Source organism: Nannobrachium achirus (assembly GCF_963921795.1).
Source record: "Nannobrachium achirus genome assembly, chromosome: 15".
Taxonomy (NCBI): Eukaryota; Metazoa; Chordata; class Actinopteri; order Myctophiformes; family Myctophidae; genus Nannobrachium; species Nannobrachium achirus.
In genome coordinates, this window is record NC_137822.1 from 24966429 (window position 1) to 24985379 (window position 18951).

The following is an 18951-nucleotide window of genomic DNA, read 5'->3' on the forward strand; positions in this document are numbered from 1 at the left end:
ACCAATATGTGTTAACTCACACTCACAGAAACATTTTGCACACTTCGAATTCAGCAATAACCGGAGAGATGACGTCATCCTCTGTGGATGTCCAGGTAGCTTTGGTTAGCTGTTTTGGCTTTTTCTGATAAGCATTGATTAGTTCTTTGTTCAAACTCTGAAGTCCAACACAGTATGTACATACACACACACACACACACACACACACACACACACACACACACACACACACACACACACACACACACACACACACACACACACACACACACACACACACACACACACAGTTAAATAGACCTTTGTTCATTTATTGTTTGTTTTTTCCATTGAGTAGCATATTAAACACACATTCACCCACATTGTAGACTACTGTATGTCAACTCATCCCATAGTCAGGGTCAGAAACCAGTTAAACCAGAGGTGATAAACACCTCCAGTCTCCTATGAGAGCAGACAGTCACAGAATGCATAGAGAGGTGAACCTGGTTTCTCTGCTGGTTCTGGTTCTGGGGTGGATCTGGTCCCTCCAGGGGGTCCCTGTCCTCCCAGAACCACTCTACCCCACACAGGAGAACTTTGATCTGAGCAGGGTGAGTGGCACATTACACTATAGCCCTTTCTCCCACTCATGTCATGTTAGTAGGCTACTCTTCCATAGTTTCTACCACTCATATCACGATCTGTCATGTTAGTAGGCTACTCTAATAATAAAATAGGTTTTTAGATCACTGGTTCCCAAACACTGGGTCGGGACCAATTTGTGGGCCACATTTTTTAGGGTCCCTTAATTTTTTAGTTTTTCGTACATTATGTTTTTAATTGTTATAAAAACATTTTCAAAGAAATTCCATAATTAGAAAAAAAGGATTATTTAAGAAATAGTGAAAAAAAATAACCAATGGCAAATGTCTAATTCTCTTTTGGGTCACAGGCATAAAGGTTTTGGCCTCTCTGTGTTGTTGAACTCTTCAAATGTTTTATATTATATATTCAGTTTTATATTGTTGTGTCCTTTCTAATGTCAAAATAACACTTTTATTCGTCATTGGCATGTTTATTTTATGTCATGGCTCTCGTCTTCTGTGCCCAGCATGTTGTGTCCTACCCAGCAAGACTCTGGAGTCATCTGGGGGATGACTCCAGAGCCAGACTCTATAATCATAATTATAGAGTTAAATTGATTGCATTCTGTAGGAAATTGCAACTAAATGCATATGTAAGCTATCGTTAATATCTTCATATTATTTCTAATTCTATCCCTTATGCCTGGTGTCAATCACAGGCACGCGCACACGTGCGCACGCACGCACGCACGCACGCACGCACGCACGCACGCACGCACGCACGCACGCACGCACGCACGCACGCACGCACACACACACACACACACACACACACACACACACACACACACACTACAGCTACAATTGTATTTAATGTAATTGTAATTATGCTCCTGTTAGTTCAGCGGTAAGTGGTATGAGGTGGCGGTGGTATCTACCTGTCCCCACTATATGCAACGTCAGAGGAAAGACCCAATCATTGGCATGCTGAGACTGCAAGAGGTTCCTTCAGAGGGGATTGTCAAAATGACAGGAGCTGTACCAAGGTGGGTTACTTTTATACATGCTCAATTCACACAAGCACAGACACACAATCACTTCCCCACAATACAGTTGCTGACATTGTGTGTGTGTGTGTGTGTGTGTGCGTGCGTGCATGCGTGCGTGCGTGCGTGCGTGCGTGCGTGCGTGTGTGTGTGTGTGTGTGTGTGTGTAGGGGTGGAACATGTAAGCAGACCTCAGCAGATTATGGTTTGACTAACACGCCAGGACGGTTCTTCTATCATGTTGCTAGTACGTCTCTCTCTCTCTCCAAACACACACACTATCTCTCTCTCTCTCACTCTCTGTCTCTCTCTGCGACCGTAGGTCGCAGTTTAGTATGAAAACGGTCACATCTTGTCTGTGTGTAACGTCTCTTTAGTTTTTTTTTGTTTTCAAACGCACTACCCTAGCTCCCTTATTCTGCTGAATGGGGACTTAAACCAGGTGAATGTTGCTAAGGGCCTGTCTGATTTCTCCCAGTATGTCACTTGCAAAACAAGAGGTGAGAATACTCTTGACCTCCTGTATGCTAATGTTAGGAACGCATACAGTTGCGTCTCTCTCCCCCCTGTGTGTGGCTCTGATCACTCCATGGTGAAACTGGAGCCCTCGTATCTTCCTGTCGTGAAGAGAGTGCTTCCATTCATCAGGGAGGTTCAGTGTTGGACGGGGGAGACGGAGGAGAGACTCAGATTTGATTTTGAAATGACAGACTGGGAATCATTTTTCAGTGAACATGGGGATGATGTAGATAGCCTTTGTCAGGTTATCACTGACTATATCTGCTTCTGCGAGAAGGTGTGTGTTCCTACTAAGAAGGTTCGCTGCTTCTCTAACAACAAGCCGTGGATGACAAAAGAAATCATTCACCTCCTTAAGAGAAAAAGGGATCTGTTCCATGCAGGTGACTCGGAGGGCGTGAGGGTGGTGGTGGAGGAGCTTAAAACAGTCAAGGCTCAGGCAAAAGGGAACTACAAAGCTAAGCTGGAGAACTCTCTGAGGGAGAACAATACGAGACAAGTGTGGGGTGGTTTTAGGAAGATCACGGGGTACGGCTCTGCCAACTCTACTGTGTCAGGCACGGAGGAGCTGGCAAACGAGATGAACCGTTTTTTCAATCGGTTTGACGGTGCTCCTGTTAATGTTCAACAAGCAGTGGCTGGGTCAAACGGTGACCTTGGTTGCCGCCCTCTTTCTTCCCCTGCACCATCCCCCCCCCCCCCCCCCCACCCACCCTGTTTCTCACCACCGAGCAAGTGAGGCGCCAACTCGGAAAAGTCAACACCAAGAAAGCAGCGGGACCTGATAACATCAACTCTAAGGTGCTTAAGGCTTGCGCGGAGCAGCTTGCTGTCCCCCTCACGCATCTCTTCAACCTCTCCCTGAGGACGGGGAAGGTACCACAGCTGTGGAAGTCCTCCTGCATTGTCCCAGTGCCTAAGAAGACCCGTCCCTCGGTCCTCAATGATTACAGACCAGTCGCCCTGACATCACAGGTCATGAAGGTCTTTGAACGGCTGGTTCTGAACCTACTGAGACCGGCGGTCAGTGATCACCTGGACCCCCTTCAGTTTGCCTACCAGGCTGATATTGGGGTTGATGACGCCATCACCTACATGCTCCATAAGTCTCTCACCCATCTGGAAGATCTGGGCAGCACAGTCAGAATTATGTTTTTTGACTTCTCCAGTGCTTTCAACACTATCCAACCGTCTCTGCTTGCGGAGAAGCTTACGCTGATGGGGGTGGACAAGGGCTTTGTGGCATGGATCACAGACTACCTTTCAGAAAGACCACAGTCTGTGAGACTGCAGGGCTGTCGGTCCGATGTGCTGGTGAGCAACACGGGGGCCCCTCAAGGAACTGTGCTCTCACCCTTCCTGTTCACTCTCTATACATCGGACTTCCGCTTCAACTCCAAGACCTGTCATCTGCAGAAGTTCTCAGATGATACCGTAGTGATCAGCAAGATCTCGGGTGACAACACGGCTGAGCACGATGGTGTGGTTAGGGACTTTGTGCAGTGGAGCGAGGACAACCATCTCAAGCTCAACGCAAGCAAGACTAAGGAGATGGTGGTGGACTTCCGCACCTCCAAGAGAGTCCCCCCGGTGCCAAGCACCATTAACGGTGAGGTGGTTGAGCTCGTGGATAACTACAAATTCCTCGGAGTACACCTGAATAGTTCACTGGACTGGTCGGACAACGCGCAGGCGATTCACAGCAAGGGGAAAAGCAGGCTGTTCCTCCTGAGAAGACTGAGATCGTTTGGGGTGTGCAATAGGATGCTACAGATGTTCTATCAGTCTGTCATGGCAAGTGTCCTCTTTTTTGGCATAACATGCTGGGGTGGCAACAACAGAGCAGGTGACACGTTTAACCTAAACAGACTGGTGAAGAAAGCTGGCTCTGTCGTTGGGTCCTCTCTGCAGGGGGTGGAGGAAGTAACCAGGGTGCGCACTGCGAAGAAGCTAGATTCCATCTTGGAGAACTCCTCCCACCCCCTCCATCTAGAGATCACCAGTTACTGGAGTAAGAGAGGAAACGACCGCTTTACCTACCCAGTACGGAGATGTGAGAGATTAGGAAAATCTTTTGTACCGGCTGCCCTTAAGCTGTACAACGAGACACATAACGGACGCTTGAAAAGGTCTCCCTTCCTAACTTAGACTTACGGAACCATTGCTGTATTGACTTTGACCTCTAAGGAACAATTGCTGTATTGACTTTGAACTCTAAGGACCTTCCAGGAAGAGTGCTCAGGTGCGCCTTGCGGTGACACGCTTCCTAGTTTCTTCGTTTTTTCGCACTGATTTTTGACACTGCACTATTAGGTTGTTAGTGTTGGTAGTTTCTGAGTATTTTTGCTTTGTTTAACAATGACAGTGAGATACTTGTTTGCACTAACTAGCATTGACTGCTATGGTCTCTTTTGCAAGACACTTTATGTATATATACTTATATATTATTCGCCCCCCTCTATTGATGCACCTTCTCCTTATTGGTACTGTACTGCTCTTGTCTTTGTTTTTGTTTTTTTCCCTCTTATCTATCTTTCTTACGTCTCTGTAACTTTGTAAATAACTGTATACTCCTGTGCTACTACTGGACAACTAAATTTCCCCCTTGGGATAATAAAGGTATCTATCTATCTATCTATCTGTGTCACGTCTATGTGTAGTGCGCTCGGTTTGACACTCTGACATCACTGAGATGTCAGGGGATGAGAGGAACCACACTAAGAGAATCCCTTTTATGCCCTTATATGGAGATCATGATGTCATCAATATTAAGCCCATATCTAACAGGACTTTATATGGGAATGCCCATACATGGAGGCCACATCGGCCACATACCACACTAACAGAATCCATATATGGCCAAGACAGCCCATGTGTGTCTGGTTCTATTGACAGGGAGGGATCTCCATATGGGCATAAAAGGGAGTGTATGTATGATGTCAGATGTCATAGGACTTTCACATAACGAATAACTAAGCATGTTTGGCATCTCACGGCATATCTCCATATACATGGATCTGATTCTCCATATATGGGTATCAGGGGTCTCCATATATGGGTAACTGGTCTTATATACGTCACTGGCCAGATGGTCAAAGACATGGCGCTTTTCTCCCTTAGGCGTCTTACTGGTACAGTAATATGTCATAACTTACATTATGTGTCACATATTCTGTCATGTATGTGTGGGTGCTGTCCTCCCTGCAGAGTTTGGAGTTGATGTGGATTCATATGTGGTTCATACTAACTATGATGAGTATGCCTTGATGATTATGCTGAGCACAGAGAGGTCATCCATGGACAAGACCATCATAGTCAAGCTGTACAGTGAGTGGTCTCTGTCTGTCTGTATTCCTGTACTGGTTTGTAAAGTGAACCAATGGGATTTAAGGGGACTCATCATTCATCATTATGTGTGTTAAGATAAACTTCTACCACTTTTTCTAGTCACATGTTCAAATACTGGATTCTGATTGGTTTAAAACAGTGGTAAATAGGCCAACAACCTTGAGTTGGCTCATGGACCCAGCCCACTGAAACAATTAATGATTGTAACTAAAGATCCTTGCAAGTTACAACTGTGTTTTCTTTCATTTATATGGAAAAAGTGGTAGAAAACCCTGAAACAGTGGTAAATCAGCCAACAACCCACTCCCTCTCATGGTAAATGGCTTCCTTGCAGACAAGACATATATTCCCAGTATTAATTAATTGTACACTGAAAAGTAAACCTAGGAAGAATTGAAAACATTGTATAGAATGCCTTCAGTCTTTTTTATTTTTTACCAGATGGTGGTTTACCCTAGCCTGGTAAACCATACCGGTCACGTCAAGTCACATTATGATGTGTCTCCTGCCTGCAGACCGGTCTGGCCCCAAGCACTGGCTATTCAGCAGAAACCAAAAAGTGGAAAAGCAAAAGTGTCTGCCACAGCCCATGCAGTGACTGACATAATACTGATTGTCTCTTCAACTTTTTGGTTTCTGCATGGTTTACTATTGGCTAAGTTGATCCTACATTGACATAAAAGAAATAAAAAACAGTCTCACTTATAGTGTGTATTTAGTGTGTCTTTAGTATTAATACACTTAGGCGAAGATTTAGGCCAAGGTCAAGATGTTAGAGACCATTCTGTTGGAGCCCAGGGCTACTGTAGATCTTAACTGAAATGTTTCCCCCAATAGGTCGGACTATGGAAATGAACGACACTGTGTTGGATGACTTCAAGACGTTGGTCAGAGAGCAGGGAATTACTGATGATGCCATCATCATTAAACAGAACATGGGTAGGCCTACATATACTGTACATTTACACACGCACGCACGCACGCACGCACGCACACCAGCATCAGCAGTCACATGGACTACATGAGGGATTTTGGAATGGGAATGGGAGAGACTGGAAAATTGAGGGGGGGAAATGAAATAAATAAATAATTTAATAATCAAACATCTTGTTTGTAATGCTTGTTTTTCTTTTTCTTTTGTTCTCAGGTGAATGTGTGGCAGGTAGGAAGGTAGCAGAACCTACTGCTTCACCCCAGGTATTTACAATAATATTCTTCAATCTTAAATGCAGGTTTACCAAAACTAATTTCACCGTATAAGTATAAAGGCCCATTCCCACTGGGCCAGATAACAGATATCTGGAGATATTTCTCCAGATATGTTTCCATGCAAAGTGGATGGTAGATACAGATAAAAAAAAAGTCTACCACAGATATTTGCCACAGATACTTTTATCTGTGGCAAATATTTTTTTATCTGTATCTACCATCCACTTTGCATGGAAAAATATCTGGAGAAATATCTCCAGATATCTGTTATCTGGCCCAGTGGGAATGGGCCTTAATCCACTATTTTTAAAAGATTGGGAGCATATCGTCACTGTCGGGGCAGAAACCTCTTATCTCCAAGTTTCAAATGTGTACATATCTTCGCAAAGTAAAGCACTGCTTCATCACACAAGGCCATCGCACAAAAGCAGTGAAAACAGCTGATCTACAAGCACACAACGCCTCGCGGTTTTGGACATACAAGGTTTCCACCCGACAACGACGATATACAGATCATCATTTCTGTGGAGGACAAGATTTTAGGCCGGGTTGACACGTAGCCGAGTCAAAAAAGCATTGCAATATGAAAAAGAAAGACAATGTCTGCATTTATACAGCATCTCTAATGTGGGATTAGAACTCCGGACCAACACCAGGAGGAAAGTAAACAATGCTAAGTTGCTATAACCACTGTTCTCTGTTTGTTTTATAGACATGACTGTAGTGGTGATTGTGGTTTCTATCTTCTCAGAGGATCAGAAGAAACGTGGTGCTATCTGTGGCTGCTACAGAGCAGGAAGGGTCTGGTGATGATGCAGCTCTGCTCAGAGGATCAGGTGAAAGACACTCCCATTCTGTTGTAGGGATGGGACGATAAGCGATATTATCGTTTTTCGTGATAAAAAACACTATACGATAATCGTATCTTGGAGATGTAATTTATCGTCCTCCGTCATGCACTGGGATCAATTCACCTTTTATTTGCTGAGCTGCATATCCGGTACCATTTAAACCCTCTATAATTGATAAAAGTTACTTATAACATATGTGATTGATACAGTCTTTTGTTCACTCTCTATCAAATGACTTTGCCAAAAAATAGCAGATCTACAAGCTCACAACGCGTCGCAACGCCTCAGGATAATGGATGTTGGGGATATTTTGATTATCGCGATAATATCGTAAATCGCGATTTCTTTTGTCACAATAATCGTGATATGACGTTTTCATATTAAATGGTTTAAAATATTGCTTTAATGTTTTTAGTGTTAAAATATTAAACTTTGCTGTTCATTGACTAGAGTTCATGCTTGCTCTGCTTATTCCAATCTTGCTCTTGAAAGTCGATAAAAGGGTCTGCTACTGTGCCTAAATTGTGAATTGTAAATCTATTGGAAACTACTCTCTGTTTTTATCCCCCTGGCTCCCCATAGAGTCCTGTAAGGCAGCGCCAGATGCAGGGCCATGTTTTGGGATGGAGCAGCATTTCTTCTACAACGCTTCCTCAATGAGCTGCCAAATGTTCACCTATGGAGGCTGTCTGGGCAACCAGAACAACTTTGCCACCGAGAGAGAGTGTCTGCAGACCTGTCGCACTGAGGGTTAGCAGTGATGCATCACTTGTTTACTGAGAGGAAACACTGTCCAAACACATCATTCTAATCCATATTCATGTGCTGACATCATTCTTTCTTTCTTCTTTTTATTTCCTACATTACATGTCTACCTTTAGCTGTGTGTCGTCTGCCAACGGCGGCCTTCCCCTGTAAAGGCCAGCTACCAGTGTGGGCCTTTGACTCTACCAGTGGGCTGTGTCTGGCCTACAAACAGGGCTTCTGCCAGGGCAATGGTAACAAGTTCTACAGCAAGGCTGAGTGCGAAGAGTACTGCGGTGTAGTCAAAGGTAGTGAAATAGAGAAAGACATAACAAACAGCAAAAGTGATCGTTCTCACACAGACATAATAGAATTATAGAAGAGAAAGCATTATTGGTGGGCTCTAGACTAGAGGCTCAACCTGAAGTAGACTATATTCATTGCTAGAGTGAATGACATTATGCTCACACATAGTATAAATGGAAATTGACAATAACTATAATTTAAATTGTTTTTTTAATCCCCTCAACAGTCAGCAAAACAATTATATAAAAACACCTGTTGGAGGGAGAAAATAAAACTAAACATGGTCAATAAGTCTATTCCCTCTCACCCATTCAAGTGCACAAAACATAAATACAGACACTGATTGATTTATTCTCCTTTTGCAGATGAAGAGATCCTGACAGTAAGCTGATGAAGACAGAAGCTGCATCTGAACACATCATGTCATTCTGTTTCAGCACTGACTCTCTATAATGTATATTTGCCTTCTTGCCTTATACATTTTAATTATACACTTACACAGCAGCACTATACTGTATGAGTGAAATGGGATTCTGTGAAATGGATAAAGTGCTTAATATCCAAACAGAAACAGCAGGGGGAAACAGTTGAAAAGCAACTGGACATTTATGTACATGCTTTGCACTTGGAGAATGAAATGGGTTTGATTCTGATACGAGACAGCTGTTCGCACCACAGCTGAAAGGTCCTTGCCGAAAAATAAATAATAAAAACAAGAAAAGAAAAGAAAATGGATGAAACTGGAATATGGACCCTTTTTGTTTGTTCTAGAGTACCTTACGGGTTCAGTTTGATACTCTCAGAGTTAAACTAACACTCAGTATTGTATTGGTGTGTGTGTGTGTGTGTGTGTGTGTGTGTGTGTGTGTGTGTGTGTGTGTGTGTGTGTGTGTGTGTGTGTGTGTGTGTGTGTGTGTGTGTGTGTGTGTGTGTGTGTGTGTGTGTGTGGACAGGGAATTACTACTTTGTGGGGACCTCATGTCCCCACAAAGATAGTACAATCAGAGGAAAAAACCTTGTGGGGGCTTATTAATAGGTCCCCACAAGGTGTTTAGGGGTTAGGTTAAGGGTTAGGGTTAGGGTTAGGGTTCAAAATGAATGGAATGTCCCCACAAAGATAGTAGACTATGTGTAATGTCCCCACAAAGTAGCAATTGCAAACCTGTGTGTGTGTGTGTGTGTGTGTGTGTGTGTGTGTGTGTGTGTGTGTGTGTGTGTGTGTGTGTGTGTGTGTGTGTGTGTGTGTGTGTGTGTGTGTGTGTGTGTGTGTGTGTGGTAGTAGTAGTAGTTCGTTCTGTCAGATGACATTCATTGATTTGGTGATATTTGCTTCAATTTGCAAATTCTGAGGTCCAATGACTTCAACTTTGGGCATGATTGGGCAAATCAGACAGGGAGGGGAGAGAGAGAGAGAGAGAGAGAGAGAGAGAGAGAGAGAGAGAGAGAGAGAGAGAGAGTCAGGTGAGAAGGGAAAAGGGGAGACAGAGAGAAAGAACTTTGCTCTTTCAGTTGTTTATTTTCTTTCTCTCTTTTTTGTAATTTTAAGGGGGGGGGGGGGGGGGGCAAACACAAACACACCATAGGTCAATGGCCCTGTCGCACTCTGGCTGCGATGGGGTTTCCAGGGTGAAGTCAATAGCTAGAGGAAGCTCTCAGTAGCTCAGTCTAGTCAAAGGCAGGTGGACAAGATGCAGAAAAGGGTGAATCTGGTTCCTTTGTTGCTGCTGGGGTGCGTCTGCACCCTTCAGGGGGTCCCTGTGACCACGGACCCTCTCTACCCCACGCAGGAGAACTTTGATCTGAGCAGGGTGAGTGGAAGATGTACTTAGATTTATATTTTTTTTATTTTTCCTTTGTAAAAGTACCAATAACACAATGTTGAAGTATTCTGTAACAAGCACTGCATACTGTAAATAAATACAAAAATAGGTATTTTTTAATACCCAAGGTATCAAATAGCACTTAGTTAATGTGTGTTTTTTAATAATAATTAAAATCTACAAAGTAACTTGTAACTTAACTTTTCCGTTAATTGCTGTACAATATTTGAGATGTAGTGGCGTAGAAGTATAAAGCATTAAAGAATTCAAGTAAAGTAAAAGTATATCACATTTCTAATTAAGTATAGTGTACAGTACAGTAAATTTACTTAGTTACTTTCCACCACTGGGATCACCCATCACCTGTACTGCTTTCATTTTCTGTCTTGCACAACTTTGGGGTTATTCAGTTCTCACCAATTATATATAACATTTCTCCACTTTCACTATGGTTATGGTGTAATGTAGATAATTCATCATTCTTGAATTTTACTAAACTTCACTGTCTCATACACTCACTGATCACTTTTAACAAATAGAAGACAACACAGTGGGGAAATATTGGATATTGGACTTTTCCATGGCTATGGGTCAAGAGTCAAGACCCAAAAGGACTCACAGGTCTAAATGTGCTACCCATTTCAGGCTAGAAATAATCAGATTTGACCTTATTTGCTTCCTGGTGAAGATTATGCATGTTAATGACTTATTTAAAAATAATATTATTACTTTTGAAGCCCTACATGACTTGGCAGCAAGACCTTATAGGTCGATCCTAGATCTGTTTGTACAGATCTATTTGTTTTGTATGTGTGATGAAGTTCAGCTATAGCAAACACATTTTCCATGCCAGGTTTTATATTATCCACATTTTCTCTTGCTTCCTCTGATATTACTTCTCCTTTCACTCGGTTCACTTTATTCCCAATCCCATTACACCTAAATGTTTATCTATTTTCCATGTGATTGGGTTGGCCATTGTTCATATCCATTTCAGCTTTCTTTTGCCCCTCCAGCACACTGCTTCTATTACTTGTCGTTCTACCGCCCCCTACTGAAATGTCTGTGTCTTCTGATGACCCATATATTCTCAATGTCCTTCTCCTTTGATGTTGTTGATGATGCTGATAAGTATTTTAACTATTAAAATGTATAATCTAAGTAAAACAAAGGAATAGGAGAATAATATACACCTCCCATGACACCAAACAATCCACATTTCATTATTGCATGCATTGTATCTTTTTATGTATGTAGGCTACGTATGTACGTATCTATGTACGTATGTATGTACGTATGTACGTATGTACGTAGGCTATGTACTTACGTACGAACGTAATGTATGTACTATAGTGGCGGCCACTATTACATTTGTAAACTCTCTGAGTGTACACTAAATTAGTTTGATAAGTGACAAAATACTTCATTATACTTCATCATGTCCTTGATTCTGGGAAAAGCATATGCTACTAAAGAGTCAATTAAATATGCATTTCATTGGGTGTTTGTCATTAAGCCTTTTAGGCTGCAAACAATAACACAGTTGGCCTGAATATAACAGAAGAACACACTCACAATGCATTGAGCTTGTGGATGACATATTTTTGAATAGCAAAAAATGTAACAGGGCATTTTGCTGGGGCCCTCTGGACCCCCACTAACACACTTTGAGAACCAGCGACTCTGTCTGCAATTGCATTTGTCTTCATTTACAGTCTATTATGTTCAGTGCTGAAACAAGTTTGCCTGCTGCTGCAAATGCAAATGAAGGAAGACTTAAAGTTCATTCATGAGTTCATTCATGAGAGAGTGCTTGTTTTCCTACCTAATTAAAGTGTAAATAGTAACATTTCAACAATGCTTCTCTCCTCAACCCAGATGATGGGGAAGTGGTACACTGTTGCCAACGGGAATACAATGTCATGTTCCCATAAGCAGCACCTCAGAGGAGAGGTTGCGATCAGCTCTCTGGTCCTGGAGACTGGTGGTGAGGGCAACATCATGATGACAAAGACTGGACTGAGGTAGGACATGTCACATACTGTACTGTATACAATCTACAGATCCTTCTCAAAAAATTAGAATATTGTGTGAAAAAGCATTGTAGATGCCCTAGCACCCCAAATCATAACTGACTTCGGGAAGTTCCCACTGGACTTCAAGCAACTCTGACTTCAGAAGGTTGACATTTCTCTATTATAAATCCTTGTTTTGAGTGGTCTTGTGTAATATTGTAATATTTTGAAATATGGACTTTTGATATTCATGAGCTGTATGCCATAAAAAATCTAAAATGTAACAAGAAAAGGTTTGGAATAATTCACTGAATGTCCAATGTATCTAGAATATTTGAAAGTTTAAAGAAATATATGAAAGTTTCAAGAAGGTTTATTACTTTTACACAATATTCAAATCTTTCGAGAAGGATCTGTATACATGCATGCACAATCACATTTGCACATGAGCACATGTGCATGTGCGCACATATGCATGCATTCACACAGGCTACAAATGTGTTGTTTCTTCTTTATAGGCATGGGAAATGTAAGCAGTTCACTGCAGATTATCAGATGACCGATACACCAGGACGATTCTCTTTTCAGAGTATGTCTGTCATTAACTAATCATCCTGCTCCTCTCTCTCTCTCAACCAGTTTTGTGTGTGTGTGTGTGTGTGTGTGTGTGTGTGTGTGTGTGTGTGTGTGTGTGTGTGTGCGCGCGTGCGTGCGTGCGTGCGTGCGTGCGCGTGTGTTGCTATGTGATCTATTTGTTTTTGCTTGATGTTGTAGATGAACACTGACAGCTATTGTGTTTGCCTGTGTGTGCTCTTCTCAACAGAGTTTGGGGTTAATGTCGATGGTTATGTGGTCCACACAAACTACGATGAGTATGCCATTGTGATAATCACCATGTCACCTGGACGTAACAAAACTTCCGTTAAGCTGCTCAGTGAGTGGACATCCTCCCATGATTTATCAGAAATAGAATTCCCATAATTCACCCTTTGTTAGCCTTCTGGTTGGTCCCTGACTGACCAACCAGCAGGCTCTATTGGCCTTGTCCCTCCCTGGTTCCGCCTTTTTTATGTTGAATTTGCTAAAACATAATTTGTGGAGAAATAAAAACATTCAAAAACATGCTGAGTCACTATACTGCCAATGAGCAGCTCCATTTTACTGAAACCAAGTTTGAAATTAGAATTGAACACACAGAATAACAATATGAAGCAACTGAATTAAAATGGTTGTGGATGGAGTGTCCCACCGAATGTCCCACGAAGACACATCAACCAATGGGTGTGAAGGGGAACCGGACAATGGCCGGGACTTGACAAAGGGTGAATTAAGCTATACAAAGGGCCAAAGTCAAGTCAGTGCAGACAGTAAATCCAAACTCCCGACATAAAAACATACTATGCAACATAGGACAACAATAAAACATACAGTATGCTAAGAACTACATAAAATGATCTAGTAGTTTAAAAAAGTTCTCAACGCGATCCAATAGATAAAAAACAAGCTGTAGAATAAAATACTTTACATACTACCGTATATAAATAGCCAATCATCAAGCTTGTGACTCGGTAAGAGCTTGAAGATCTGTTATTTGTGCCTAATACTCGCCCTAGAACAGGGACACTAGGGTTCATGAGGTTAAAAGGTAGTTTGTACAATAATATATTGACCATATATGTGTATGAAAAACAAAAGCAGTTGCACCTATTATCTTATATTACATTTTAGAACTGCAGCCAGCGGTATTTGTTTGTCACCAACAGACCAAATGCAGCACTCCAATTGGCTAGGACTGATCACGTGGCACACGGAGTTCCTAACCGGAAGTGCGTCCGGCGGTCAAATATGTTCGACCGGAAACGTGCGCTGCGGCACAATAGTTCCGCCACAATAGTTCCCCCCCATTTTTTTTCATTTTTTTTATTTTTTATTTTTTTTTAACTTTTTTTTGTTTTTTTAATTTAAAAAAAAAAAAAATGTTTAACTAGATGTGAGCGGGCCGAAGGCCCGCGAACCTCTAGTTGTATACATTGGTATACATTATTTGAAAGCGCAATAATTCATTTTCATCAGCCTTCTAATTTCAACATTCTCTTATGTTTATATAACAATTCTGAAATGCGGCCATGTGGTCTTTTAACCCAATTTTTAAGCTGTGAGTCTGCTCCCCCTAAACAGGCCGGACCATGGAAGTGAGGGACACTGTACTGGATGACTTCAAGACACTGGTCAGAGAACTGGGAATGACTGACGACAACATCGTTATTTCAAAGAACAAGGGTAGACGCACGCACGCATGCACGCATCTTAATATGAAGTCAATTATTTGGTGTATCAATAGTTATTAACCTTTCCATGCCAGGGCCAAAATGGCCCCAAGGTAGCTGTGCCAGGATTTTGTATGTTTTTCTTTACTATGCAATGAAAAAAAAAGTGATTTTCTTTTTTTTTGATTTTTTCCCCCACAACAGACACAGTTGTTGTGATTCAGTGGCAAAAATAATTTTGTCAATCAGACAAATGGTTCCAGAGATAGAGCTGAATGAATCAAAAAAATCAAACCTCGGTTCGAAATGGAGTGGTGAATCTGAGCAGCGTGCGTGCGTACGTGCGTACGTGCGTACGTGCGTGCGTGCGTGCGTGCGTGCGTGTATGTGTGTGTGTGTGTTGAGTGTGCCTGGCCTGCACAAAACAGCGCCCCTCCTTTAACTAGTGTGTTGTGTGTGGCCACTCAAGGTATTGCCAGGCTATGGACACAGCCAGCCACCCACCCACCCAGGGACATACCCACGGATATACCTGTCTATTGGGAGTGCTTTCACCACTCCAAAAAGTGTCCATCCACTAGAATGGACACACATTTTCTCAATCAGCTAAACGAGGGAGCCAACACACAAACAGAGAAAAGCATCTCTCTGATGTCAGGTCATTTTGACATATTTAAAAAAAAAAAAAAAGAAAAAAAAACAATAATAAAAAAGATAATCAATTTTTATTATTCTCGTCAAAAGCCGTCATTGGCACTGACGGCGATTCAATGATTCTCGTCAATCTACCTCTGTGGCATGGAAAGAGTTAAGCAATATTACACGAGAGGGTGTGCATTACCATGGTTATTGGCTCACCAGTGTTGCTGCAGGAACAAGTTCCGTAGGCACGACCCTCGCGTACAACTCTCAAGTGTAATATTGGCATTGCGAGTGTAACAGTTGTTACTTATTGTAATTAAGATATTCGATAAAAAAATTATAATAATAATTTCGCAACTATGTCCCTGAACTTCCCAAGAAAACTGCTATCGTAGCCGCTTAGCATAGTGTTGGGACAGTATTAGACCTGTATGCTCATTATTCGCACAGGTAGATAGCTATTTCGACCAATCAGATTGCTTCGTCATAACTACCTGTTGAATAATGATGATATATCCTCTCTTCCCAGGTGAGTGTGATCCAGGAGAGCAGGACGTGATACAGCAAGTGTCAGAACCTGAGCCTCAGGTAGTCGAACCTCATTTATACAGTGACAGTGTCACATGCTAACCCATTCAGAACGGGTACACTATATTGTGTATCATTATTTTATGCTTTAACTATTGAAAAATAGCAGATATACAAGCTCACAGCGCGGCACCGAGTGCCGCGCTGCGAGCTTGTAGATCTGCAATTTTTTTTTAAATCGTGAAAATTAGAATTTTGACCCGATTCTATAAGTGTCTTTTGAATCCTTCTAAGATTTTTTTGAGAAACCCATATGTTTCATGTCAGCAATCTGGCCAGCCATCGTCAAAGAAAAGGTCCTTTTCACTTAACTGGAGCTCAGTTAGTCTGTTCTTGAGAGACTACTATGTCAGTGGTTAAACTTTTCATGTGAAGGACCCCCAAAATGACATGTATTTGTCCACGGACCCCCATTTCAAAATATTTAGTCCCAGGGACCCCCAGAAGCAAAATTTTAGTTACAAACGTTCGCTTTGAAAATACATAATATTCAAAGATTTTCACGACTTTAAAAAAAATTGCAGATCTACAAGCTGGCAGCGCGGCACTCGGTGCCGCGCTGTGAGCTTGTATATCTGCTATTTTTCACTGGTTAAAGCAGTCAATAATTCTAGGCCTAAAAATAATGGATTTCGAAATAGAAAAGAGAAGAAAAAAACGATAAATGGGTTTAAAAGAGTTTCAACTGGTCAACCAAATGAGATATCAGCATATAAGTGATATTACAAAAAGTAGTGTGGTTGCTATATAAATGCTATAAATCTATTTTTTTTTATTCTCCAAAACCATTATCCATTATAACATCAGCAGTGAAATATAACATGAACAACAAAATGTAAATACATTAATTTATTAAAGTTGAATGATGAAGCAGGGCTTTACTTTACAAAAAAAACATACACATTCGAAACTTGGAGATACAAGGTTTCTGCCCGACAGTGACAATATATTCTACAATCTGTGAACTTCCTGACAGTTTATTTGGACACAAATTGCAAAATTGTCTGTGGGATTTTCAATGCCATATGAAACTTTAGCAATTTCATTATTTGATTGATTGATTGATTGATTGATTGATTGATTGAATACTTTATTAGAGGTTTGCATGCATAGGAAATGCACAGCACAGGACAGTGCAGATAAAATGGTTTGTTTACCCTGGGGTCCTTTTGTACTTGACTTGTTAAAATGCCAACATTTTATGTAGTATAGTCTCTGACTGTGTCTCTGACTGTGTCTGTCTGATTGTGCTTGTGTTCAGAGGTTTAGGAGAAGTGTGGTGCCTCTTCTCATGGTTCCTGCAGAAGCGGAGGGCTCTGGTATGGAAGATGCACCTCTGTTCAAAGGAGCTGGTGGGTTCTATCACTCTCATTTCAGTTAACCACTTGCAATATGTCGCATTTCAACTCGTGACCATGTAGATTCGCTATTTTCATTTCGATTGTTCGCCTATTATCGCTGAAGGTTTTGCAAGATGTTCTTGTATTATGACATGCTCAGAATAGCCCTTTGAGAGCAAGCTCTCTTTTTCATTGACGCCCTGATTACAGAATGAAAACAAGTACAGGTTATAAAATACAAGACATATAATGAAAAACAATAACAAACATTTGAACTGCATTAAAACGAATCACAGATGCAAATAAATATGGGGTTACAGGAGACAGGTGCAGTCACTATGTAATGTGTCTTCAGGGCAGTCCCCCCTGAACCTTTCCCCTTTGACTTTAATCTCTCTTAATCTGTCCATTACTCTATCTTTGTATCTCTCACTCTCTGTTTTTATCCCCCTGGCTCCCCACAGAGTCCTGTAAGGCAGCGCCAGATGCAGGGCCATGTTTTGGGATGGCGCAGAATTTCTTCTACAACTCTTCCTCGATGAGCTGCCAAATGTTCACCTATGGAGGCTGTCTGGGCAACCAGAACAACTTTGCCACAGAGAGAGAGTGTCTGCAGACCTGTCGCACTGAGGGTTAGCAGTGATGCATCACTTGTTTACAGAGAGGAAACACTGTCCTGGTTCCTTTGTTTTTACTGTCTCGCTGAACAAATGCAACGATATTCATTTGACTCTTTCTTTCTTTCTTTCTTTCTTTCTATGTCTACCTTTAGCTGTGTGTCGTCTGCCCATGGCGGCCTTCCCCTGTAAAGGGCAGCCACCAGTGTGGGCATTTGACTCTACCAGTGGTCTGTGTCTGGCCTACAAACCGCGCTTCTGCCAGGGCAATGGCAACAAGTTCTACAGCAAGGCTGAGTGTGAAGAGTACTGCGGTGTAGTCAAAGGTAGTGAGATGAAAAACAAGCGAAACACAGAAAGGGAACCCACAAGCAGCAACACACCTACAAATACAGCACAATAAAACATATGCATGAGCAAACACAGACGCACGCACGCGCACACACACATGCACGCACGCACACACACACACACACACACACACACACACACACACACACGCGCGCGCGCATGTATACATACACATAGGCCTATGCATAGCCTATAATATGGTAATGTATTTTGTCTTTACAGGTGAAGAGGACACACTACTGCCAGCGTGAAATGAAGAGACAATTCACGTACCCAAACCCTATCATCATACGCATGAAAATAAAAATGAATCATGATTGTGTAACAACAATGACAGTGTCTTTGGCGTGATACCTCCCTGCAGATCATCAATAAACACATTCTGAATGTGATACGATGCCTTGTTGATCCTAATTTGTTCATCTACTTATGGAAGCCCTGAATATGGGCGATTGGGTGTCTCAGGGATGAAGTTAGTTTAGCATCGATAGACAGCGTAACAAGAAAAGTGCAAGTGGTGACCCTCTGTACCGTGTATCTCCACCAGGCCGGGCTGACATACCCTGATCAATATGATTAGATCTGATTCACCAATCTGATCCCTAGCCAGCCCATGATGTCAGTCATCTATGACGCCGGTTCCCAAACACTGAGTCGCGGTCCCTTAATTTTTGGTTTCCTACATTTTGTTTTAATTATGATTATTTCAAAAACATTTAAAA

General features: G+C 41.9%; 2 protein-coding genes across 2 annotated transcripts; both read left to right on the top strand.

The window, feature by feature from the left end:
- Nucleotides 1–393: 393 nt before the first annotated feature.
- Nucleotides 394–9320, top strand: ambp (alpha-1-microglobulin/bikunin precursor). Its single transcript, XM_080743809.1, has 10 exons — nucleotides 394–593; nucleotides 1467–1612; nucleotides 1783–1859; nucleotides 5339–5458; nucleotides 6317–6418; nucleotides 6627–6676; nucleotides 7440–7524; nucleotides 8122–8289; nucleotides 8421–8591; nucleotides 8955–9320. Exons 1-10 carry the CDS (start codon nucleotides 447–449, stop codon nucleotides 8978–8980), a joined length of 1092 nt encoding a protein of 363 aa, XP_080599935.1. The 5' UTR covers nucleotides 394–446; the 3' UTR covers nucleotides 8981–9320.
- Nucleotides 9321–10208: 888 nt separating this feature from the next.
- LOC308298765 (protein AMBP-like) lies at nucleotides 10209–18621 on the top strand. Its single transcript, XM_080742435.1, has 10 exons — nucleotides 10209–10397; nucleotides 12288–12433; nucleotides 12943–13013; nucleotides 13248–13358; nucleotides 14603–14704; nucleotides 15863–15921; nucleotides 17183–17273; nucleotides 17726–17893; nucleotides 18034–18204; nucleotides 18452–18621. Exons 1-10 carry the CDS (start codon nucleotides 10278–10280, stop codon nucleotides 18478–18480), a joined length of 1068 nt encoding a protein of 355 aa, XP_080598561.1. The 5' UTR covers nucleotides 10209–10277; the 3' UTR covers nucleotides 18481–18621.
- The last annotated feature ends 330 nt before the right edge of the window (nucleotides 18622–18951 follow it).